Here is a 25,000-nt window from a genome sequence, read left to right as displayed (position 1 = left end):
CCCTGGATCTCCTGAACCGGCCCGATGGGCCGATGGAGCGAGAGAGTTAATTAGTAGCTGGTATGAACCACAAGACCTCTGGACCAGAGGGGGAGGAGGGAGGAGAGGGGGAGATACACTAAAGAGATAAGGAAGGCATCGCTGGACAGATGGATCTAAGAAGGGCACCTGGGTTAGTGAATGGCTATTGATCAAGTGATCGGTCCGATCAGCAGGCGATCAGAACGCACACAGACAGACAGACAATAAAAGGGAGGGAGGATGACGGAGGAAGGAGAAAGGAGAGAGGTGGAAGAGGGGGCTGGGGGGAGAGAGAGAGAGAGAGAGAGAGAGAGAGGATGGAGGGGGGCCTGAGAGGGTGGAGGGAGAGAGAGAGGATGGAGGGAGAGAGAGAGGGTGGAGGAAGGAGAAAGGAGAGAGGTGGACCAGGGAGAGAGGGGTGGGAGGAGAAAGAGGGGGTTGGGAGGAGGGTGAGAGAGGATGGAGGGGGGAGAGAGAGGGGTTAGAGGAGGGAGAGCGATATATTGTTTCACTTCTTATGACAAATGTACTTATTGTAAGTCGCTTTGGATAAAAGCGTCTGCTAAATGCCCTAAATGTAAATGTAAATGAGAGGATGGAGGAGGGAGAGAGGGGGGGAGGAGGGAGAGAGAGGATGGAGGAGGGAGAGAGAGGGGGGGAGGAGGGAGAGAGAGTTTGAAAGAATGAACAGAGGCATGGGAGGGAGGGAGGTAAAATGATGGATGAGAAAGACAAGTAGGACCCAGGAGAGAGGGTTATTGATCGGGTGATCAGCAGAATTAGCCGGCGATCAGAACTCGTTTAAGGAAGGCCCCGCCACAGCTGTCACTCACAGGCCGACCGGCGCCTCGCCGGCTCTGATCAGAGTCCAGGTCTGGACGAGCGCGGGTCTGGTGACCTTCAGATGCTACCAGCTCTATCGTGTTCTAACAGGTTATAGGTCAAAGTTTAAATACATCATTCAATAATAAATACAAACAAAATACAAACACACACATTGTGAAATGAGAAACAAGAGATGACGAGTTAAATTCAATGGAAACACTGGAGAAATTCACCCACATTCCTGCTGATAGGATAAGTCACCTCTAGTGGTGTAATAGGGCATCTGGAAGGGGCGGGACTAGGGTTTGATTAAAGGGTTTGATTAAAACAGAGTCAAGTCAGTGAGGGAGAATAAATAAAGGAGGTCCAAGGCACTCAGGAGAGGAGGTGAGGCGATACAGAGAGGACTTGAGGAGAGGAAGTCAGGACCCAAGATCTTCCTGAGGGACCATTCATCTGAGCCTGGTCTTTAAGGTCATCAGAGAGGACTCTTCCCCGCCTCCCCCCTCCTCCCCCCACCTGCCCCATCCACATCATGGACCACATGATGGGATTCATAGAGCTCCCTCCCCCACATCTGTTGGGAAGCACTCCCAGTAGATCTCAGTAGAGCCGGCCTGCCGCCGATGGTATCGGTGGCCAAGGGTTAGCAAAGCAAGAGGTGCTGGTGAGAAGGTCCAGCATGGAGCTCAGTCTCCTCTACTAGTCTACTGGCCTGAACTTGTTTTAACGCGTCACCCTGGATCTCCTGAACCGGCCCGATGGGCCGATGGAGCGAGAGAGATAATTAGTAGCTGGTATGAACCACAAGACCTCTGGACCAGAGGGGGAGGAGGGAGGAGGGAGGAGAGGGGGAGATACACTGAAGAGATAAGGAAGGCATCGCTGGACAGATGGATCGAAGAAGGGCGGCTGGGTTAGTGAATGGCTATTGATCAAGTGATCGGTCCGATCAGCAGGCGATCAGAACGCACACAGACAGACAGACAATAAAAGGGAGGGAGGAGGACGGAGGAAGGAGAAAGGAGAGAGGTGGAAGAGGGGGCTGGGGGAGAGAGAGAGAGCGAGAGACGATGGAGGGGGGCCTGAGAGGGTGGAGGAAAGAGAGAGGGTGGAGGAGAGAGAGAGGGTGGAGGGAGAGAGAGGGTGGAGGAAGGAGAAAGGAGAGAGGTGGACCAGGGAGAGAGGGGTGAGTGGAGAAAGAGGGGGTTGGGGGGAGGGTGAGAGAGGATGGAGGAGGGAGAGAGAGGGGTTAGAGAAGGGAGAGAGAGGGTGGAGGAGGGAGAGAGAGGGGGGAGGAGGGAGAGAGAGGGTGGAGGAGGGAGAGAGAGGGGTAAGGAGGGAGAGAGAGGGGTAAGGAGGGAGAGAGAGGGTGGAGGAGGGAGAGAGAGTTTGAAAGAATGAACAGAAGCATGGGAGGGAGGGAGGTAAAATGATGGATGAGAAAGACAAGTAGGACCCAGGAGAGAGGGTTATTGATCGGGTGATCAGCAGAATTAGCCGGCGATCAGAACTCGTTTAAGGAAGGCCCCGCCACAGCTGTCACTCACAGGCCGACCGGCGCCTCGCCGGCTCTGATCAGAGTCCAGGTCTGGACGAGCGTGGGTCTAGTGACCTTCAGATGCTACCTTCAGAGCTCGCTGAGACCCCCCCCTAAAGACCGGGTCACGCTCCAAGCAGACGGGACTGGACCCGGTCTGGACCTTCCCTCGGTGTCCCCTACAGCTCCTCTCGGATTAGGAGTAAAGAGTCGTGGTGACGGGCAGCATTCCCCACGCGGGACAGGGGCCCGTCTCAGAGTGTACAGGGCTCAGAGTTATTGATCAAGTGATCGCTGCAATCAGCAGGCGCTCAGAACTCATTGAACAAGAACATCTCTGAGACTGCCGCTGGTCGAGGTAGCAGAAGACAGGGGCTGTGGTCGCACGCGAGGGGAGGGTGGTGGAACCTCAGTATCGGTCCTTCCTCAGACGATGGATAATCGGACCGCAGGTAGAGCCTGCGATTGGCTAGCTCCGCACGTCTCCCCTGGGTGTCCTGGAGACGCGACCCCTGACCCCTAGGGTACTGCCCCAGACAGATGGACGGACAGGAGGACGGAGGAGGTCATAAAGATAGGGAGAGACCGAGTGGGTGAACAGAGGGAGAGGAGTTGATGAGGGAGGCGAAGGGAGAGACGGGGGAGACGGGCAGAACGGGAGAGAGGGGTATTGATCGGGTGATCAGCAGAATCAGCAGGCGATCGGAGCTCGTTATGAAGAGCGCGCCACAGCTGACACTCTGCCGTGAGGAGCGGGGAACCCGCCGCACGGGATCGTGGAGATCAGTTCATCTGACACGATCATAGATATATACTGACTATATATCACCTCATAGATATACTGTATATACTGACTAGATATCACCTCATAGATATATATACTGACTAGATATCACCTCATAGATATATACTGACTAGATATCACCTCATAGATATATATACTGACTATATATCACCTCATAGATATATATACTGACTAGATATCTCCTCATAGATATATATATATATATACTGACTAGCTATCACCTCATAGATATATATACTGACTAGATATCACCTCATAGATATATATATATATACACTGACTATATATCACCTCATAGATATATATACTGACTAGATATCACCTCATAGATATACTGTATATACTGACTAGATATCACCTCATAGATATATACTGACTAGATATCACCTCATAGATATATATACTGACTAGATATCACCTCATAGATATATACTGACTAGATATAATCTCATAGATATATACTGACTAGATATCACCTCATAGATATATACTGACTAGATATCATCTCATAGATATATATACTGACTAGTTATCACCTCATAGATATATATATATATACACTGACTATATATCACCTCATAGATATATATACTGACTAGATATCACCTCATAGATATACTGTATATACTGACTAGATATCACCTCATAGATATATACTGACTAGATATCACCTCATAGATATATATACTGACCAGATATCACCTCATAGATATATACTGACTAGATATCATCTCATAGATATATACTGACTAGATATCACCTCATAGATATATATATACTGACTAGATATCGCATTCGGCTTCTAAGCATTAGGGATGTGTCAGAATATTCGATTATTCGATTATTCGTTCCCGAGGGTCAAAACCGATTTTTAACATTTGGACCGTTAACATTTTTTCAAATAAACAAGAATTAACGGACGGCACTAATGTTGGTTCTGTAGCACTATTACAGAGCTGCCAACTCTCACGGTTTCACCATGTGACACACTTTCTCACGGCAAAAAACAAACAAAAACACGCGTCCCCCCCCAACATTTACACCCGCTATAAGGTATGCATTACAAGATTCTACAGAATCTCACGCCAGCGAAAACCCAAAAGTCGGCAGCCCGGCTATTAGTTTTTTAAAATTATTATTATTAAGTGTGGAAGAGCGTGGAGAGTGAGGAACGGGGAGAGCGTCTGAGGTCATTCAACAGCGCATTGTGGAGTTACGTTTAGTTTAGAGCGTAGGCCTATTCTGTTGGTATAGGAGGCTAACAATGTCCAAGTCCCGCAAAAGCTCCGCCTGGGCACACTTCAAGAAAATAGAAGAAAATCCGTGTCCAGTGTGGGATATGTGGAACTAAATGATCTTGCCATGGCTCCACGTCAACGATGCCATCGCATCTCAACTTGCATTTCACTATCGTTACCACAAACACACGGCTGACGTACGTAAAAAGGCGGTTCAGAGTGATTGGACTGGGAGAGGCGCTCTGACGTTCATTCATTCAGCTGGGTGTCTGGTTACCCCGCGGCACGATGGCAAAATTGTTGACGCACACGTCCCCCCACTGAAGTGCGCCGCTCCGGTGATTCTAGTCGGTGTACATGTGTGTATGTGGCATGATGATCTCAGGTAACCACGGGAACAGGAAGCACTGCTGGATTCCGGGAAACACAAGCCCGGTGACATGAAAACCTGTGTGTGTGTGTGTGTTTCTCATTCCTCCCGAGATAAAGTAGATGATGAGGAACTCACCACTATCAAACTCGTCTGGAATCTGGCAAGAGAAAAACAGAGAGAGAGAGAGATAGAGATCAGCACAGCACAGCAGCATTGGACAACAATTCAGGAAAACATTAATCTCTGTGACAACACCATACTTAACTACTGAACCCTTCAACACACACATTAATAATAAATAACTCAAATGTAACACACACACACAGACACACACAAAGTGAATAACCACAGTCATAACATAACTTAACCTCTGAACTCAACCTCAACAACAGGATATAAAGGACAATAAAGGACAAGGAGACAAAGGACTGCGACCGCTCAAACTGAAACCGATCAAGGCACAGCTATGTTGTTTGGGCTAACGGCCACTTCAGCATTTAAAAGAGCAGTTTTTCAAGTTATGGGGTTGCTGTCGCTTATCATCACCCTGCTTGGAAAACGTAGACCTGTTGTGTTTTCCCCCTCCAGATAAAGACTCTGGAAGAGAGCCAGCAACAGAGAGCTGCAGACGCAGAGCTCCACCTGGTGGCCCGGGGCCGTCACTACGCCTGAATCTGGCACACAGTCCTGGACCGTCCGTCACAGACCACGTCAGGCTCCTCCCTGGTCCAACAACAAGTCTAATCTCCCGCTCCATTCAACGCCGTCGTATAGCGTTAGTTATATTTGACTGATTTGATGTCCCTCCTGAGTGAAGTGTAGAGGGGGTGGTGCCGGGCAGATACGGCCTCTAAGCAGTCATTCAGCGATGCTTAAATCCAACGTGAAAAGGAGGGGTTCGGACTACCAACCCCTCTGCTCCCAGTAGCTCCCATAGCTCAGCCACTTCTCCCAGTAGCTCCCACAGCTCAGCCACTTCTCCCAGTAGCTCCCACAGCTCAACCACCTCTCCCAGTGGATCCCATAGCTCAGCCACCTCTCCCAGTAGCTCCCAGTAACCACAGCTCAGTCGGAACGTCTCTTGACCTGCAGACGGCAGAGCCATTTTAAAACAGCCCAGAGACTTCACAGTGGGACTGGTTCTATAGACGTACTGTTCCCCTGATTGGGTGTGCTTACGTGTCCATCAAGACCACTTCCCGCCCAGTGGGCAGCTCTGGAGTCGACCCAGTGTGTTCTGTAACAAAGTACTGGGGTAGCTCTTCTATGGCCGGCTAGCATCTCAACCAAACCCCTGCCCACGACACCTCTGTGATAATGAGGAGTAGCCCAGCCAACCCTAAACCTCCTCTCCCCGCTCCCGGAGGACCAGGAGGTGTCAGAAGGTTCCCACACTGGGGCCCTCGGTCATTGCAGCTTTATGACCAACATCTGAGGATCCTCTGAGGGCCGGAGCCCTCCTCCTCCTCCTCCTCCTCTGATCCTGGGAAGAGGAGGTGGGGGGTGGGGGTGGGGGGGGGGGGGGGGCAGCTGCTCTTTGAAGTGCCTGGCTGGGCCGTCTGCTGGGCAGGAAAGGGCCGGGGGCTTTACTGTGGGACAGGAGACTGAGGGTCGTATCCGGCCAGGGGGGGGGGGGGGGGCCCCCAGAACACCAACCCTATTCTCCTACTCTTCATCCACCGCCTCAGGAGGAGGAGGAGGAAGAGGAGGAGGCGCTCTTTAGATCCCAGATAGGAGCAGTGGAGTCCAGGGGTCCAACGTGGTCAGATAATCCACGAGGTGGATGATCTTCTCCATATTAATATATCCATATTGTGAAGGAGTTTGTACATGAATCCAAGAACGTGGCAGTAGTCCAGAGGGGGGGGGTAGTAGTCCGGTGGGGGGGGGGTAGTAGTCCACTAGTCCGGTGGTGGGGTAGTAGTCCAGTAATCCGGTGGTGGGGCAGTAGTCCAGTAATCCAGTGGGGGGGCAGTAGTCCAGTAGTCCGGTGGGGGGGCAGTAGTCCAGTAGTCCGGTGGTGGGGCAGTAGTCCGGTGGTGGGGCGGTGGTGGGGCAGTAGTCCGGTGGTGGAGCAGTAATCCGGTGGGGGGGCAGTAGTCCGGTGGTGGGGCAGTGGTCCGGTGGGGGGGCAGTAATCCGGTGGGGGGGCAGTGGTCCGGTGGTGGGGCAGTGGTCCGGTGGTGGGGCAGTAGTCCAGTGGGGGGGCAGTGGTCCGGTGGGGGGGCAGTAGTCCGGTGGGGGGGCAGGATCCAGACCAGATGCTAATCCAGTCGGCTGGCACACTTCTCCCACACCAGACCCCCCGCCCCCCCCCCCTTTTCCCACACTTCTCAAAGGTGGGAGAAGTGTGGAGCAGACCCACCCCACATCCCCCACTCCCCCCACCCCCCCTGACAGCCCCTCACAACGAGGTGAGACCTAATAAGTGTGCCTCAGAGGAAGCGTTGGAGATGCAGAGGTACCCCCCCCCCCCCCCCCCCCACGGCCACATCACATTTGTTTTGAAGCCCTTCAGAAACGATCAGCTGATAAACTAGAGCCTGTAGCCGTGGTCTCCGCCTCCTGCTGTGTTTACATGCACTGAACGATATGCACCGACAATGGACTTTCGTTTCTCTCTCTTATTTTGTCCACCGAATATTAATATATTCGTTTGGAAACCTAATCAATATTCAAAGCTTCAAATGCATTCGGGCCAGCCCTAAACACAAGCAGTGTGTCTGAGGGTGAGACTAGGGGAGCTTAGGTCCCCCCGGCGTCCACACGGGCGAAAACAATCGGTTTTCCTTTGATGCATTTCAGGAATATCTGCGTAAAGACGGACTCGTACGAAAACGCATCGAGCTGTAGAAACGCTGTAGTACATATTCAAGGCGACTGCGTGGCGCTGGTTCTCCACAAAAAAAAGTGGAGCACATCAAACCTTCGCGCATGAAGCCCATGCGCGCTGTATATAAACGTACAGTTGAGGAGAAAGCAGTTGTTAAACCTTTTAGATTGAGCAGAAATACGTTTTAACGTAAAGTTAGTAATTCAATTTACCAAGGGGCTGTATTTAAAGCTACAAAAATAATACAAATCAAATTAAAAAAAAAAAAATCAACGCAACTCAACGCAAAATCGGCTCCGTGTGGACGGGGCCTTAGTTTCTCAGTAGACATGGGGAGGTTAGTTTCTCTGGCCCTATCCACACGGGTGAAAACAATCTTTTCCCCTCCGTTTTCCTTTGATGCGTTTATATCTCTGTAAAGACGGACTTGTAGCGAAAACGCATCGAGCTGTAGAAACGCTTTTTAATGTACAGTTAGTAATTACATTTACAAAGGGGCTGTATTTAAAGCTACAAAGATAAAACAAATAAAATAAAATAAAGACAAATTCAACGCAACTCTAAACGTCGCCCAGCTGGTGGGGGGGAACGCAAACGACATCATTGTTTGCGTTTTACACGAATCTTAACACGAAAACGCATAGGTCCATTTTTTATCTTACCCACCCTGGGAGCTGGTTTCAGAAAAGTGCGTTTTTAGGCACCGAAAACACCAGATCCGTCTGGACGGTCAGCCCAAACGCACAAGACTTCTGCGTGTTCACCAAAAAATCAGGATCCGTGTGGACGGGGCCTCTGTGCGTGTGTGAGGGCCCAGTCAGTAGGTGTTCTCGGTGGGACAGCAGAAGTGTGTCTGAGGGCTGGTCAGTAGGGGGGGGGGGGCTGTTCTAGGTGGGACAGGAGTGTGTCTGGGGGCCCGGTCAGTAGGGGAGGTGTTGGTGATCTAGGTGGGACCGGAGTGTGTCTCCCACAGCTCCAGCCTGGTCACACTCAGATGGGAACAAGTGTGCCAGTTTAACGCAGAGCAGAGTGGTTCTCGCTCGTAAACCAGAGGCACACTTCCTCTCCCTGAAGACATTTCCTTTGATGTCCTCGACAGTCCACCACCTCTCTCAGGTCCAGAGCTTTATCAGTGAGGGAATTCAACTTGGCATATCCGTTGAGGAATTAAACATAGTGGGCTCTAGTGCATGTTCAGGTCCTTGAGGAAACACATCCACTGATCATCAGAGGGTTGAGGACCAGCCTTCTCTGAAGGGCTTGCTGAAGCCATCCATCCATCCATTCATTCGGTCATAGTTTCATACAGACGTTTCCTCCTTAAGACTCCCGTCTCTGATCAGAGCATCGTTGAGTCTCCTCCAAACTACGGCCAGTTTAGAGGTCCATGTCCGTCATACAAATACAACCCCCCTAACTCCAACGCTAACCCTACGGTAAACACGCACCTAACCCAAACCCCAACACGCAGAAGACTTCCAGAAATATAAGTATTTGTGAGAAAAGTGAAATGTTAAAGTTGGCAGCCATGATATCAGGCCCTACGGCAGAGTGTGTGCAGGTGTGCGTGAGTGAAACACAGCATACCTTATTTCCTTGCTCGTCTTCTGAATTGCTTCCTACAGAGAGAGAGGGAGGGAGACAAAATGAGAGACAGAAAGGGGGAGAGAGAGAGCGAGTGAGTGAGTGAGTGATGGTAATCCAGAGATGAAGCTGTCCCAAGAGTCGGGTGCATTTGTTTTTAACCACAGGAAGACCGCTCTAGACTTACCGAAGACGTAGACCATGCCCACTGCCCCGCCCACCCCCATGAGGCCGGCCAGGCGAACCATTATCTTCTTAGCATAGGCTGTGTTCTCCTTCTGTTTCTCCTCCTTCTTCTGCTGCTCCTCCTTCTCCTTCTGCTGCTCCTCCCCTTGCTGAGGGGCACAACACACAGTGTTCAGCATCTCTCCGTAGACGGCAGCATGTCCTTGAAGTTCTAGTGTAATTACCTTGTAACAACCGTTCTCCTTAAAATCATCAGAGTAACACCACTGTGCTCCAGTTTTTTTCCATCTAGGTCGGTCAAACAGAGCCAGGAACCACTACGGCTCAAACTGACTTACTCCAGTAAAAAAGTACAACACATTCTCACATTCAGAGACACCAACTGTGGTGTCTCTGTCAGGGCAGCTGGTAATGCTGGTTTAAACCAAACACTAAACTGTCTCACCGCTGACCCTCCACCGGTGGCTTTAGCTCAGGGACACTCTGACCTTCACAAGGAAAACATCTACTAGTACCCAGAATAACATGCTAGTGTACCATAGGACCACTATATAACATGTTACTGTACCATATGACCGCTATACAACATGTTAGTGTACCATAAGACATACCATAGGACCGCTATATAACGTGTTACTGTACCATAGGACCACTATATAACATGTAACTGTACCATATGATCACTATATAACATGTTAGTGTACCATAAGACATACCATAGGACCGCTATATAATGTGTTACTGTACCATAGGACCGCTATATAACATGTTTCTGTACCATAGGACCACTATATAACATGTTACTGTACCATAGGACTGCTATATAACATGTTTCTGTACCACAGGGCCACTATATAACATGGTAGTGTACCATAGGACATATCATAGGACCACTATATAACATATTACTGTACCATAGGACATATCAAAGGACCACTATATAGCATGTTACTGTACCATAGGACATCACAGGACCACTATATAACATGTTACTGTACCATAGGACTAACCACACAACCACACGTAATGTAGTCACACACTAACACCACTGGTACTCCCTGTCCCTACAAATAACCAGCGGGACATGTCCTCACACGGGGACATGTCCTCACGCGGGGACATGTCCTCACGCGGGGACATGTTCTGCTCATAACAGAGGGAACTGTCCCTGCGTTGGTTAGCAGCGGTAGCTAGCGCTAGCTCAGAGACGCAGGGCACGCTCGTTTCAGCGCCCGGTGAAGTTGGTGGGGGCGGGATTCGTATAGTCACCCGCACACACAGACAACCCGAGGCCCCGGGCTAAGCACCGCTCGCCCAGAAGCTCCGGGACGAACCGCGCGCTCCTCTGGACTCACCTGAGCGTTCTGCTGGAGGACGCCTTGCGCCAGCCCGACCGTTCCTCCGCTCTCTGTCGTAGACAGCTCCCGGGCCCCGACGGACCCGGTCCTCAGTCCGGTTCTCAGCCCGGTGCTCAGCCCGGTCCTCAGCCCGGCGCTCAGAGCCCCGGGGCGGCTCAGGTACCGCAGACACATGGGGAGCAGCGCCGGTTTCGACATCTTGCACTGGGAGGAGACGCGCGCCGGCGAGCGTTACGATGCTAAGGTCGAATGAACCCGATTGGCTGGCGTCTGCTGAATGACAACGGGGATGAGCGAACCAGAGGCAGAGGCAGAAGGAAGTGGGCGGAGTTTTAACGTGTTTAACCATTCACCGTCCAGATCCCGCTGACCTTCGGATTCGTTATCTTTACTGACCTTCGAATGTTTACTTCGTTCTAAAATAAATTACATTTATAATGTAAATTTATAAAACGACATATCCATTATAATCTATGATTTTATATATATATATATATATATATATATATATATATATATATATGTATACATACATAGCCTACTATAGTAATAGATTTATGGCTATGTTCTAAATATATTTTAGTTTAATATTTGTATACCGTATAGTTGATACTTTTCTCTATAATATGTCATATTATTAATTATTAGGTTCACATTATACTCCCCTTCTACTATTAAGGAGATTTTAACAATTTCAACAAAGTCCACCCATGTGATAAAAAATAAATAAAAATAATAATAAAAAAATACATTTACTAAATAAATATATTACATTTATTACCTCATTAATCAACAAGAACATAACGGGCAACAGTTTTAATGTCCACCTATATCAGTTTAAAGGTCGAAACTAATATTATATTATATTTCCACCACACAATATTTGCGCAAAAGGTCCCAGCTCAAGGCAGCCCTGCCCAGGTAGGACTCGGAGACCCGGGTTCCGTGGCTCGAAGACAGCTCCTAGCAGCAGCTACCAGAGTCCTCCGGTCGGGGCTGTGGTTCGCCGGTCGGCCACAGGGGGGCGCTGTTGATCTGGGCCCCGCGGGCCCTGGCGGCCTCGGCCTGCATCCCGCCGTCGTTGGCCAGCCGGCGGTGGATCTCCGACGCCATGGCGAGGAAGGCTCGCTCCACGTTATCAGAGCTCCGAGCACTGGTCTCCATGAAGGGGATGTGGAGAGAGGTGGCCAACTCCTTGAAGAGAGAGGGAGGGAGGGAGAGAGAGAGAGAGAGAGGAGAGAGATGGAGGGAGAGGGAGAGAGGGAGAGAGCGGAAGAGAGGGAGAGATGGAGAGAGAGGGAGAGAGAGATGGAGAGAGAGGGAGGGAGGGAAAGAGAGGGAGAGAGAGATGGAGAGAGAGGGAGGGAGGGAAAGAGAGGGAGAGGGATATAGAGGGAAAGAGGGAGAGAGAGAGAGAGAGGGAGGGAGGGAGAGAGGGAGAGGGTGAGATAGAGAGAGAGAGAGAGAGAGAGAGAGAGAGAGAGGGGGGGGGAGAGGGAGATAGTATATGTAGTTTTATAGTATTTGAGAAGTTTTTTCTCTTCCCAGTTTCCACCATTAGAAGAATGATGTTCTGGGCGCCTCCCAGTAGAACCAGTTGCAGACTGTGGTGGTGCTGGGAGCCGCCCAGTAGCAGGTCTACCTGGGCGGTGGAGGAGGCGACCACCTTCTTAGCGACCAGGTCGCACTTGTTGCCTAGCAACAGCCTGGAGACGTTCTGGCAGGCGTATCGCTGGATCTCCTGCAGCCACAGGGAGATGTTATTGTAGGACTCCTGGGGAGGGGAGGAGGAGGAGGAGGAGGAGGAGGAGAGAGGGAGGAGAGGGGAGGAGGAGGAGGAGAGAGGGAGGAAGAGGAGGAGAGAGGGGAGGAGAGGGGAGGAGAGGGGAGAGAGGGGAGAATGGGAGGAGAGGGGTGGAGGAGGAGGAGGAGGAGGAGGAGAGAGGGGAGAGAGGGAGGAGAGGGGAGGAGGAGGAGAGGAGAGGGGAGAGAGAGGGGAGGGGAGGAGGGGGAGGAGAGAGGGAGGAGAGGGGAGGAGGGGGAGGAGAGAGGGGGGAGAGGAAGGAGGGGTGAGAGGAAAGGAGGGGAGGAGAGGGGAGGAGAAGAGGGAGGAGAGGGGAGGAAAGGGAGAACAGATATCTATTATTGATTAGTCTGGTCATGTGTAGATATAGATATGTGTTATTGATCAGTCTGATCATGTGTAGATATAGATATGTGTTATTGATCAGTCTGATCATGTGTAGATATAGATATGTGTTATTGATCAGTCTGATCATGTGTAGATATAGATATGTGTTATGTTTGATCATGTGTAGATATAGATATGTGTTATTGACTACCTGCTCGGTGACATCATAGACGAGGATGATGCCGTGTGCTCCTCTGTAGTAGCTGGAGGTGATGGTTCGAAACCTCTCCTGTCCCGCCGTGTCCCACTGGCACACACACACACACACACACACACACACACACACACACATGGAATCAAAAACACACACACACACACACACACACACACACACACACACACAAACACATGGAATCAAACACACACACACACACACACACACACACACACACACACACACACACACACAAACACATGGAATCAAACACACACACACATACACACACACACACACACACACACACACACACACACACACACACACACACACACACAGTGTATATTTATAACCACCACAACATCCCACTAACCTGTGGGACCACCTGTCCTTATCAAGACTTACGATCTGGAGTTTCACCGTCTTGCCGTCCATGTCGATGGTCCTGATCTTGAAGTCCACTCCGATGGTGGAGATGTACGTCTCAGTGTAGGTGTTGTCCTGTCAGGGGGGGTTATGGTCAGATCTCACCTAAACTAACAATCACTAACCTAGTCCCTGAACTAACCATCTCTATCCTAATACCTAAACTAACCATCACTAACCTAACATCTAAACTAACCATCACTAACCTAACATCTAAACTAACCATCACTAACCTAGTCCCTGAACTAACCATCTCTATCCTAACACCTACACTAACCACCTCTAACCTAACACCTAAACTAACCATCACTAACCTAACATCTAAACTAACCATCGCTAACCTAAGACCTAAACTAACCATCACTAACCTCATACCTAAACTAACCATCTCTAAACGTAACCCTGTGTGTGTGTGTGTGTGTGTGTGTGTGTGTGTGTGTGTGTGTGTGTGTGTGTGTGTTTGTGTGTGTGTGCTTTCACTACCGCAAAGCGAAGCAGCAGACATGACTTGCCGACTCCAGAATCACCGATCAACAGAAGCTTAAACAGGTAGTCACTGAGAAAACACACACACACACACACACACACACACACACACACACACACACACACACACACACACACACACACACACACACACACACACACACACACACACACACACACACACACACACACACACACACACGTTGCGTGATTGCATTGACTCAGTAGTTTGAGTCAACGTGGAGCCAACATGGCTGCTAGGAAGATCATTGAACAAAACAAAATGGCCAGGCTGACAGTCGACTGTTAAGTCAGTAGTAAGCGGTTAGTTAGTATCAGAAATAGTAAAGAACTCTCTTATCCACCTCGTCTAACAGTGGTGACTCATGATGGCACATATAAGAGCAGGCGGTCATAAACCTTTAATGCTGTGACCTGCCTTGGTTCTAGACCCAGCCTCGATACCCTCATGGCCTTGGTTCTAGACCCGGCCTCGATCCAGAGACCAAAGGAACATCTCTATCAGAAGGTCTCCTCCTGCCTTCAGAACAACCATCTAAACCCACACAAGGCATGACTATTTAGAGCTGGTCTACAGTAGTCTCTGGTCTACTGTAGTCTCTGGTCTACTGTAGACCTGAGACTACTGGACTGGACTACTTTGAGGAAAAACAAAGGATGATTCTTACTACTCTGGAGTCATCTTGGAGCGGAGACCAGCAGACGAGGAGACTAGGAGGCAAGGACCCTAGGGGACGAGGAGGTAAGACAACAAGGGGACCAGCAAACAAGTTGATCAGAGCACACAGGTAGTGTGTGTGCGTCTGTGACCTGTGTGTGTGTGTGTGCAGAACAAAAGGGCGTGGCTAAGCCACCAACCGATGAGACTGTCCATCATTTATTTATTGAGCAAGTCAGGTTTCTCACACACACACACACACACACACACACACACACACACACACACACACACACACACACACACACACACACACACACACACACACACACACACACACACACACACACACACGAAAAGGTGAGACACACCAACACACACACCACTGCCAGGTACACCAATACAGACAACAGTCTTAAGGTATACTGGTCTATGAGGAGTGGTTATAATGGTCTACGAGGACTTGTTATACTGGTCTACGAGGACTTGTTATACTGGTCTATGAGGACTGGTTATACTGGTCTATGAGGACTGGTTATACTGGTCTATGGGGACTGGTTATAATGGTCTATGGGGACTGGTTATACTGGTCTATGAGGACTGGTTATACTGGTCTATGGGGACTGGTTATAATGGTCTATGGGGACTGGTTATAATGGTCTATGGGGACTGGTTATAATGGTCTATGGGGACTGGTTATACTGGTCTATGGGGACTGGTTATAATGGTCTATGGGGACTGGTTATACTGGTCTATGGGGACTGGTTATACTGGTCTATGAGGACTGGTTATACTGGTCTATGGGGACTGGTTATACTGGTCTATGGGGACTGGTTATAATGGTCTATGGGGACTGGTTATACTGGTCTATGGGGACTGGTTATACTGGTCTGTGGGGACTGGTGATAATAATAGTATATCTGTTATCATAAATAGAGTTAATAATGAACATTATTCGTTCTCTCCAGTTATTTCGACTTTATTTGAGGTTGGTTCATACAGCAGTAATCGGGTTAATATAGTAATACTACAACCTATGTGGAAAATATCTTATATCTGGCTGGGAAATCTATGACGAGTAGATATTATTCATAAAAAAAACACAACCAGCAGCTCTAAACAGTTAAAATAGCTCTGTGCCAAGGCGCTGGGCATCATGGGTAATGTAGTCTCAATCCTCAGAGCAGAAGTGTCCACATTGACTCATCAGTTCGTCTGTCAAGGGAACAATCTTCAGTCATAAAGTACAGTACAGTGTATGATTCAGTAAAAAAGGCCCGACATATCCTGGTACCATGGAGACCAGTTCACCGAAGGTTCATGGGTCACATGACCTCCAGGTCACCAAGTCTGACCGGGTTCCTCATGTCCAAGAAGAGTTCAGCTCACCAACATGGACCCTGCTTCTACTGTCCTGGGTTAGGTGAGTTTGTCCTGGGTTAGGTGAGTTTGTCCTGGGTTAGGTGAGTTTGTCCTGGGTTAGGTGAGTTTGGCCTGGGTTAGGTGAGTTTGTCCTGGGTTAGGTGAGTTTGTCCTGGGTTAGGTGAGTTTGTCCTGGGTTAGGTGAGTTTGTCCTGGGTTAGGTGAGTTTGTCCTGGGTTGGGTGAGTTTGTCCTGGGTTAGGTGAGTTTGTCCTGGGTTAGGTGAGTTTGTCCTGGGTTGGGTGAGTTTGTCCTGGGTTAGGTGAGTTTGTCCTGGGTAAGGTTCCACTGCATTTTGCATTCTATTGGTCTAGGCCTGGGTTCACTGGTCCTGGGTTAGAGTGTCTTGGTCTGGTTCACTGGTCCTGGGTTAGTAAGATCTGGGCTCTGCTGAATTGTGTTGAGCTCTAGGGCCAGGGTCCATCAGGGTCAGGGTCCATCAGGGTCCATCAGGGTCAGGGTCCACCAGGGTCCATCAGGGTCCATCAGGGTCAGGGTCCACCAGGGTCCATCAGGGTCCATCAGGGTCAGGGTCCACCAGGGTCCATCAGGGTCAGGGTCCACCAGGGTCCATCAGGGTCCATCAGGGTCAGGGTCCATCAGGGTCAGGGTCCATCAGGTCCATCAGGGTCCGGACTCCCTGGCTTGGGTTCCCCTGGTATCCTTGGCTGGGTGTCCTGTACCTCCATGGGCTGAGGGGTCTGTGGTTCTGGGTCACTAAGTCCTGGTTCCTGTGGTTCTGGGTCTCTTATTCCTGGTTCCTGTGGTTCTGGGTCTCTTAGTCCTGGTTCCTGTGGTTCTGGGTCCCGTAGTCCTGGTTCCTGTGGTTCTGGGTGGTCCATCGGTGGCTTCTGCAGGTCTACTTTTTGTGTTTCATTATCTTGTGGTTCTAGGTTGTGCTGCTCTGGTCCAGTTGGTACTTCTGGACCAGGTGCTGGTTCTGGTTCTGGTCCAGAGGCTGGTAGTGTGCTGGTCGTGGGGGCTGATGGGGGACCGGACGGTAGACCGCTTGGTGGACCGCTTGGTGGACCGGGTGTGTGTGAGGGGGGGTGCTTGGCGTGGGCCGGGGGTCTGTCCCGCAGCAGGGTGAGGGCGTTGTGGGAGAAGTCCTTGAGGATGTCCAGCGTGTGGCGCTGCTGGCCCAGCGACTCGGTGATGAAGTCCTGCTGCGTCTCCACCAGCTGCTGCACGGCCGAGGCCAGCAGCTCCAGGGAGCGGGACACTGAGCCCAGCAGCGCCCCGCTCACCTGCTGCTGCTGCAGGCTCTGCGCCGCCACCCGGGCCAGGCGCTCCCGGGCCCCGCCCCGCGGGGGGGAGGGCAGCCGGGCGGGGGGCGGGGCCAAGGAGGAGGAGGAGGAGGAGGAGGAGGAGGGAGGGGGCGGGGGAGGGACGTGGCGAGGAGGAGGAGGAGGAGGAGGGAGGAGGAGGGGAGGCGGCATGACGGAGGAGGAGGAGGAGGGCGAGGGGTGGAAGGAGGCGGTGCCGTTGGAGGAGGAGGGGTACGGAGACGGGGGGGGAAGAGGGAAGGGGGCGTAAGAGGGGGAGCTGGAGTAGGAGTGCTTGACGGTGGGGAGGAGCTCGTCCTGCTCCTCAAAGTCTAACGGCATGGCTGGAGAAGGAGGAGGAGGAGGAGGAGGAGGTCAGTAGGCTCTGAGAGACTCCCTCATAGATCACACACGGCATATTATAAAGTACATTATGAGGTATATTATACAGTACATTATGAAGTATATTATAAGTATATTATAAAGTACATTATGAGGTATATTATAAAGTACATTATGAAGTATATTATAAAGTACATTATGAGGTATATTATAAAGTACATTATAAAGTACATTATGAGGTATATTATAAAGTACATTATGAAGTACATTATGAAGTACATTATAGGGTGTAGTATAAAGTATATTATAAAACGGGGGGCCTAAATCAAGCGATCTGATTGGTTCCCAACCGTTGTATATTGAGCGTATACACACAGCTATGACGCCCGTTCAGTTTACAGAGTTCAGTATCACTCCGCGCCTAACTTGAACTGTTGTTTATTTATATATAAAAGCGATAGCGTAGTTCACTGAAGCCTAAAAAAACATGTTGATTGCTGGAGAGGGTGGAAATGTTGTAAAGCAATAGGCACACGGTCGGCAATTTAGCCTACTATCGAGTTCGAGTGAACTCGATAGAAGGCTAAATTGCCGGTGAACCGAGCTACCGTCTTTAGCCTAGCCTTCTCTCTGAAGGACGCTACAGTGTGTTGCATAGCAACCGCTGTACACTTTGCCGGCAGCCGGGAGGGACTACTTTTTTGTATTCGGTAAAAAAAATGCTTTTCCGACTTTCTAGCTTTTTCAAAATTGAGGGTGTCTGTGACTTTCATTTCGCCATATTTACGTAACCGTTTTATAAAAGCAATAGATCACTTCAGTCAGTGATATACGGTCATTATACCACAGTGAAGGGGGTCGCCACCCCTCCGCTGCGCGTCGGGATGGACAACGCCCCTTAACTGTGGTATAATGAGCGTATACCACAGCCTGTCGTGATCTATTGCTTAATTATAAAATAGGGTATATTATAGGGTATATTATAAAGCACATTATGAAGTACATTATAGGATACATTATGAAGTACATTATGAAGTACATTATAGGATACATTATGAAGTACATTATAGGGTATATTATGAAGTACATTATAGGATACATTATGAAGTACATTATGAAGTACATTATAGGATACATTATGAAGTACATTATGAAGTACATTATAGGGTGTATTATAAAGTACATCATGAAGTATATGATCTTGACAATTATAGCAGATTCTTACTCTCATCATGGATTAGGTCAAAGTTCATCTCAGGGGAGGACTGGTAGAATTCTTCTAGAAAAGAAAAAAGCAGAAAAATACATGATGAATATCACCTTCACTTCACCCCAGACAGGAATACCTTTTAGAAAATAAAACATCTCATTATAAAAATGCCCCAACTATTAATAAATATAAAGATCAAAGCAAAACAATACAACCAACACCACACTTCAAATAAAGACTCAACCACAGAGAAGCCCAAAGCAGAGACCTCTCCTCCAGGAGCAGGCTGAGAGGAGGAGGAGCAGGAGAGGAGGAGGAGGAGGAGAAGGCGGAGGAGGAGGAGGATGGGGGGAGGAGGAGGTGGCTGAGAGTAGGAGGAGGAGGAGGTGGCTGAGATGATGGGGGGGGGGGGGGGGAGGAGGAGGTGGCTGAGAGGAGGAGGAGGTGGCTGAGATGATGGGGGAGAGGAGGAGGAGGTGGCTGAGAGGATGGGGGGGGAGGAGGAGGAGGTGGTGGCTGAGAGGTGGAGGATGTGGCTGGGGGGTGGAGGAGGCTGAGAGGAGGAGGTCCTACCCACTGGCTCCTCCTTGGGGGAGGAGAGGGAGTGGCGGCGGGGGCGTCCTCGGGGCTTCGCTCTTGGCCTCCGTGGGCTGATCTCCTCGATGCTCCCGATGTCCAGCTCAGCCTCGTCTACACATGCACGCACGCACGCACACGCACACGCACACACACAGAGCGATGTCGAGGAGCAGCAGCAGCAGAGAGGAGGAGCAGAGAGAGGAGGAGCAGAAAGGAGAGCGCAGAGAGGAGAGGAGGAGCAGAGGGGAGAGAGGAGCAGCTCACCCTTGCCCGGCGCCAGCAGCAGGATCTTCTGCACCATGACCTCCACGGGGCCCAGGGTCTTCTTGTGGCCCTTGGGGGCCCGCATGGCCAGCATGCGCCTCCTCGCGTCACACTTCAGGTCCGCCCATTTCTTCATGATCTGACGCACCTGCACACACACACACACACACACACACACAATTTAAATGCTTTTATTTGGATCCAAATTTACAAAGATGGAGAAAAAGATCCAAGTCTAAGGTTGAACAGTAGTATTGGTGTTGGGTAGTACTAGTACTAGACTACTAGTACTAGTAGACTCACCTCTCTGACCGTCACCCCCAGGCTGTTGACCTTATCTGTGATCTCAGACCACGTCTGTTTCTTAGTCTCAGACGACACACCTGCGTTAAACTTCTCTACACACACACACACACAAATAAATAAAGGTTAATGTTATTAAGTGAGATTCCACATGAAGATCAAGCAGTGGACCTGACCTTAATGCACGTACACACACACACACACACACACACACACACACACACACACACACACACACACACACACACACACACACACACACACACACACACACACACACACACACACACACACAGACCACTCACTGAGCACGACGAAGCGGTGGTTCTTCACCTCCTCCAGGAGCACTTTGATCTCGGCGAAGGAGAAGCGGACTTTCCCGCGCAGCCCCTCGAACCTGAAGGGGCTCTCCAGGTCCATCTCCTCCTTCACCTCCATCCACGACGGCTCCATGGACCCCACCACCTGGAGGGACGGAGGTCTTTGGTCTGGACTGGACCACCTGGAGGGAGGGGGGGGGGGGGGGGCACGGGGGAGAGGTCTCTGGTCTGGACCGCCTGGACGGGGGGGGGGGGGGGGGGGGCACGTCTTTAGCTCTGAGGGTCTGGTTAGAGGTCAGGGTAACCCTAACCGCTAACCCAACGTTAACCAGCTGAGCCTCATTACAGAACCTCTAACCCAACGTTAACCAGCCTCATTACAGAACCTCTACGCTGACAGAAGAACCAGCACTAGTAACTGACCAGACTAGTACCTAGTACTGACCAGAACCTAGTAAAAGGTGGTTATTTATATGAACTCAATCTCTCACTGTACTCCCTGCTGCTGGTTGATCTCCGACCAGCTGAGTGCTGCTAGTCTGTAAGACGAGCGTGTGGACGGGCTGAGCTGCACGTCAAACGCCCTTGATGGGATCAATCAAGTTGTCTGAACGTAAATCTGAATCATTCCGTCTGTTTCCACGGTAACCTGGCGGCGGGTCGGGGTACTGAGCTCTGGAGTTAAGAGCCATCAACCAGGAGATACCAGTCTCTCCTGGAGGTATGAGCTCATCAACCAGGAGATACCAGAGTCTCCCCTGGAGGTATGAGCTCATCAACCAGGAGATACCAGAGTCTCCCCTGGAGGTATGAGCTCATCGACCAGGAGATACCAGTCTCCCCTGGAGGTATGAGCTCATCAACCAGGAGATACCAAAATCTCTCCTTGAGCTACAGTGAGTTGTGTCTCTTATGTCAGCTTTGTGTATAATAATATATAATAACAATAATAATGTAGAAAAACACACGTAGCACGAAACGATCACGATCACGTGACACGCAGTTTGACACGTGATCACGTGACAAGCAGCGGGCCAATCAGCGCTGCTCTCCGCGCCCCTTTGTTGCTCTCCTCCTCCTCCAGAGCTCCGCCATTTCGGGCTGCAGCTCCGCGGCTCTTGACCACAACAACAACGATCCAACCCGCCGTTAACCCCGGGGTTCAACACTCCCGATACCACCGGGGGGTTACCGTGGATACCGCGCGGACGGCGCCGCCTGCTGCCCGCCTGCGTGGCTCCGGGCCCCGGGGAGCGGCGGGCCCCGACCCGGGTCCGGTCCGGGCTCCACGGAGGAACGCGAAATGTCGGCTAGCCTCACATCGCCCGTTCTCCGCAATGTGGCGACAGACGCCGTCCTAACCCCAGCTGTGACCCGTCCCCCGACGCACGGAGACGCGTCCCGGGACGGGTCGGGTCTGCTCCTCGTTGTGTTTTGATTTCGTGTGTGAGAGAAGGAAATAATTACCGATTTTAATGACGTATTTTTCCCTCCTCCGCAGCGCTCTCCGAAAGTTCGCGGTGACGAGAAGAAAGGGACTGCGCCTGCGCACACTCTGCTGTGCGCGCTGGGGTTTTTCGTGAACGCGCAACATTTTGGCAGAACGGCGCCCCCCCCGCCCCCACCCCCCCGATCTTCTCTGACGTCACCAATCACGAATTCTTGATAATTAAATCGCAAACTCCCTCAACAGTCCCCCACCACCAAGCCGTCCCGTTTCACAACACGCCTCCCCCCCCACAGCGCGAACACGCACAGCTGGGAGTTCGTTCCTTAACCCCACACAATTCGTTATTTAGTTCGTGGTTGTTGTGTTCAGGTCGTGCGTGGCCGTGACGTCCGCTGCGACACGTGAATGAAGCATATAGAAATATAGAAACGTATAGACATATAGAAACGAACACGTTTTAATGAATGAATGAATGAATGAATGAATAACGTCAGCAGGTCATCACACCAGAGGTCACGCAGAAGCCAGGCCGAGGTTCTAGCTGTAGTGTGTCAGCTATGAGTACAGGATGAGTAAAGAACATCCTTTTGATTCATGAGACATAAAAATGCATATGAATATATAAACGACTCATACGCAATCGGATCTAACTCAGATCCAGGCTCCAAGTGTTGGGTGGAGAAGAGCCGCCAGTGAGGCTTCCTCAGGGAGACCTTCAAGGGAGAGGAACATGCGGTCCCGGGCCGCTCCGCTAGGGGTCGCTGTCGTTCTTCCATTAATAAAAAATAACTGGCGATCCATTTACCTTCTACTGAGCTATAACTACATCGGCCACCATTGTCTACCGAGCGGCCTCGATCGTTGATATTTTGAGAGTGAAACGAGTTTTCATAATCCACGGAGCAGGCCTAGCATTATTCAGAGTATAGTGTACCACAGTTCAGAGTGTCTCCCTGGAACGCCCAGAGAACTACAGAACAGACCCTATAGGCCTGCGTTTGGGGAGATGGGTTCAGCAGGGGAATGCGTTGGCATGGAAGCGAACAGGACAGCAGAACATTCTAGAGCACGATAGAGAAGCTTCATTTCTTCATCAGGCTGTTGGCCTTCTGGTTGGCCGACTCGATCCTGTAGACATTGAGGCCAGCCTGCAAGACACAAGACCCATCAGTCGGTGGAGCAAGGCAGTACTGCAGGGTTAGGGGTTCTATTCCCTGTGTAGATCTGAAGGTAGAGCAAGGCACTAACAGTACCAGGGTTGGGGGTGCTACTCCCTGCAGCTCAGATGCTTTGTTCTACTTGGCTCACTTGTTCCCTAATCCCTATACCTACAGTGAACACTTTATTGTACACTAGTTAGGGACTATGTGGTGAACACTACATAGTTAGTGAACTCGGATCTAGTTAGGGTTCAGCCCCCTGTTGTATTAACCCAGGACTATTAATTACATATTATATGTATATATATATATATATATATATATATATATATATATATATATATATACATAATTAGTGTGTATTAGTATTGTGTGTACAGTGTGTTTTAGTAGTGTGTGTGTGTACCCAACAGTGTGTATTAGTATTGTGTGTACAGTGTATTTGTAGTGTGTGTGTGTGTGTGTGTGTGTGTGTATGTGTACCCAACAGTGTGTATTAGTATTGTGTGTACAGTGTGTATTAGTAGTGTGTGTGTGTACACCCAACAGTGTTTATTAGTATTGTGTGTACAGTGTTTATTAGTAGTGTGTGTGTGTGTGTGTGTGTGTGTGTACCCAACAGTGTGCATTAGTATTGTGTGTACAGTGTGTATTCGTAGTGTGTACCTTGCCCTGGATGCTCTTGATCTGGCCTTCCTGCGTGTCGATCTCGTTGCTGATGTCCAGGGCCATGCTCTTCAGGTTCCCCACGATGCTGGCCACGTGGGTCAGGTTCTCCTCCATCTCCACCTCCCGCGCGTCCTCCGTCACCCTGGGGGGGAGGGAGGCTCACCGGGTGAGAGGAGAGGACGGGTGGAGAGCTGTACGCGCGTGTGTGTGTGTGTGTGTGTGTGTGTGTGTGTCTAATGACATCCTGTGTTTGGCCAGCTGTTCATAGGACAGGTGACCAATAATAGATACACACATACACACACACACACACACACACACACACACACACACACACACACACACACACACACACACACACACACACAGGCTCAACTCTCTCCATATGAATTCTACAGAACCTTATTGACACGGTAAACATCACAAAGTGAATGAAGAATCAAACTACAGTAATATGAGTAATACTCTCTCTGTCTCTCTCTCTCTCTCTCTCTCTCTCTCTCTCTCTCTCTACCTCCGTATGTATCCTCCACTCATGATCATCTGTTCTCTCTCGTCGATGACTCGCGACGATGGCTGATTGGAGAGGACCCCATCTGAAGCCCCGCCCCCCCACACCGCCTTGTACGCCCCACTCTCCTCAAACGCTTTCAGCCTGGAGAGAGAGACATAGAGAGATAAGAGAGAGAGAGAGAGAGAGAGAGAGAGAGAGAGAGAGAGAGAGGGAGAGAGAGAGACACACATTATTTTATATCCTAAAGTGTTAATATATATCATAACAATTTTTGTAAGGTGTTGAGTCTGGTGTGTGCTTTATTTTAATTTGTGTGTGTGTGTGCATGTCTGTCTGTATGTGTGTGCGTGCATGCATGTATATGTGTGTGTTTGTGCGTGTGTTTGTGTGTGTATGCGTGCTTGCTTGCCTGCATGTGTGCATTTGTGAGTGTGTGTGTCTGTCCTCGTGTGTTTTTCTGTCTTGTGCACACAGGTGTGTGTGTGTGAATCTGGAGGTAGTATGCAAATCTGTAGATGTGTTGTTTATCCTTAAGTGTTCGGTGAATAACAACTTATTACAGAACCTGTTACACTATCAATATTTCTTCCCAAAAGTGTGTGTGTATGTGTGTGTGTGTGCATGTGTGTGTGTGTGTCTGTGTGTGTGTATGTGTGTGTGTGTGTGTGTGTGTGTGTGTGTGTGTGTGTGTGTATGTGTTTGTCTGCGTGTCTGTGTATGTGTGTGTGTGTGTGTGTATGTGTCTGCATGTCTGTGTCTGCATGTCTGTGTATGTGTGTGTGTGTGTGTGTGTGTGTGTGT

The 25,000-nt window shown here is 50.1% G+C and overlaps 4 protein-coding genes across 5 annotated transcripts in view; all 4 read right to left on the bottom strand.

Moving 5' to 3' along the window:
* The window catches only part of timm50 (translocase of inner mitochondrial membrane 50 homolog), an 18,312-nt gene extending 7,324 nt beyond the window's left edge, over positions 1-10,988 (bottom strand). For both annotated transcript variants that reach the window (XR_014633363.1, XM_084466674.1), the window contains exons 1-4: positions 10,761-10,988; positions 9,407-9,554; positions 9,223-9,254; positions 4,938-4,959 (exon numbers count right to left, since the gene is read on the bottom strand). Coding sequence is in view for 1 of the 2 variants with exons in the window: in XM_084466674.1 (XP_084322800.1) it covers positions 4,938-4,959; positions 9,223-9,254; positions 9,407-9,554; positions 10,761-10,961 (403 nt within the window). In the remaining variant the exon portion in view is untranslated. The remainder of the gene's footprint in view (positions 1-4,937; positions 4,960-9,222; positions 9,255-9,406; positions 9,555-10,760) is intronic.
* A 738-nt stretch (positions 10,989-11,726) lies between these two features.
* On the bottom strand, positions 11,727-14,113 carry LOC311341597 (ras-related protein Rab-1B-like; the record flags this gene model as incomplete). The annotated part of the gene is made up of 5 exons (XM_084466415.1): positions 11,727-11,957; positions 12,406-12,537; positions 13,106-13,201; positions 13,517-13,612; positions 14,021-14,113. Coding segments are annotated over 5 exons (648 nt in total), but the record flags the coding sequence as incomplete, so codon positions are not given.
* Positions 14,114-15,685: 1,572 nt separating this feature from the next.
* On the bottom strand, positions 15,686-20,599 carry LOC311341596 (uncharacterized protein). Its single transcript, XM_084466414.1, has 7 exons — positions 20,392-20,599; positions 20,087-20,181; positions 19,784-19,931; positions 19,514-19,630; positions 18,956-19,009; positions 17,518-17,732; positions 15,686-17,442 (listed from the first exon to the last, which is right to left on the bottom strand). Exons 1-7 carry the CDS (start codon positions 20,537-20,539, stop codon positions 16,729-16,731), a joined length of 1,491 nt encoding a protein of 496 aa, XP_084322540.1. The 5' UTR covers positions 20,540-20,599; the 3' UTR covers positions 15,686-16,728.
* A 1,770-nt stretch (positions 20,600-22,369) lies between these two features.
* Positions 22,370-25,000, bottom strand: part of LOC311341706 (synaptosomal-associated protein 25) — a 4,774-nt gene continuing 2,143 nt past the window's right edge. Inside the window, exons 5-7 of the mRNA XM_084466509.1 lie at positions 24,200-24,340; positions 23,683-23,827; positions 22,370-23,004 (exon numbers count right to left, since the gene is read on the bottom strand). Coding sequence (XP_084322635.1) covers positions 22,939-23,004; positions 23,683-23,827; positions 24,200-24,340 — 352 coding nt within the window. The 3' untranslated portion in view covers positions 22,370-22,938. The remainder of the gene's footprint in view (positions 23,005-23,682; positions 23,828-24,199; positions 24,341-25,000) is intronic.

The sequence above is a fragment of the Micromesistius poutassou genome, assembly GCF_964030765.1.
Source record: "Micromesistius poutassou genome assembly, chromosome: 4".
Classification (NCBI taxonomy): domain Eukaryota; kingdom Metazoa; phylum Chordata; class Actinopteri; order Gadiformes; family Gadidae; genus Micromesistius; species Micromesistius poutassou.
The sequence above is the reverse complement of the archived record's forward strand: the minus strand, read 5'-3'. Positions and strand labels throughout refer to the sequence as shown.

Bases quoted from the DNA above. Each gene is read 5' to 3' on its own strand.
- LOC311341596 (XM_084466414.1), bottom strand. From the start codon at position 20,539: ATGGAGCCGTCGTGGATGGAGGTGAAGGAGGAGATGGACCTGGAGAGC. The intron at 20,182-20,391 runs GTGAGTGGTCTG...GTGTGTGTGTAG, and splicing joins CCACCGCTTCGTCGTGCTCA to AGAAGTTTAACGCAGGTGTG. The intron at 17,733-18,955 runs GTAAGAATCTGC...CTCCTTCTCCAG, and splicing joins TGACCTAATCCATGATGAGA to CCATGCCGTTAGACTTTGAG.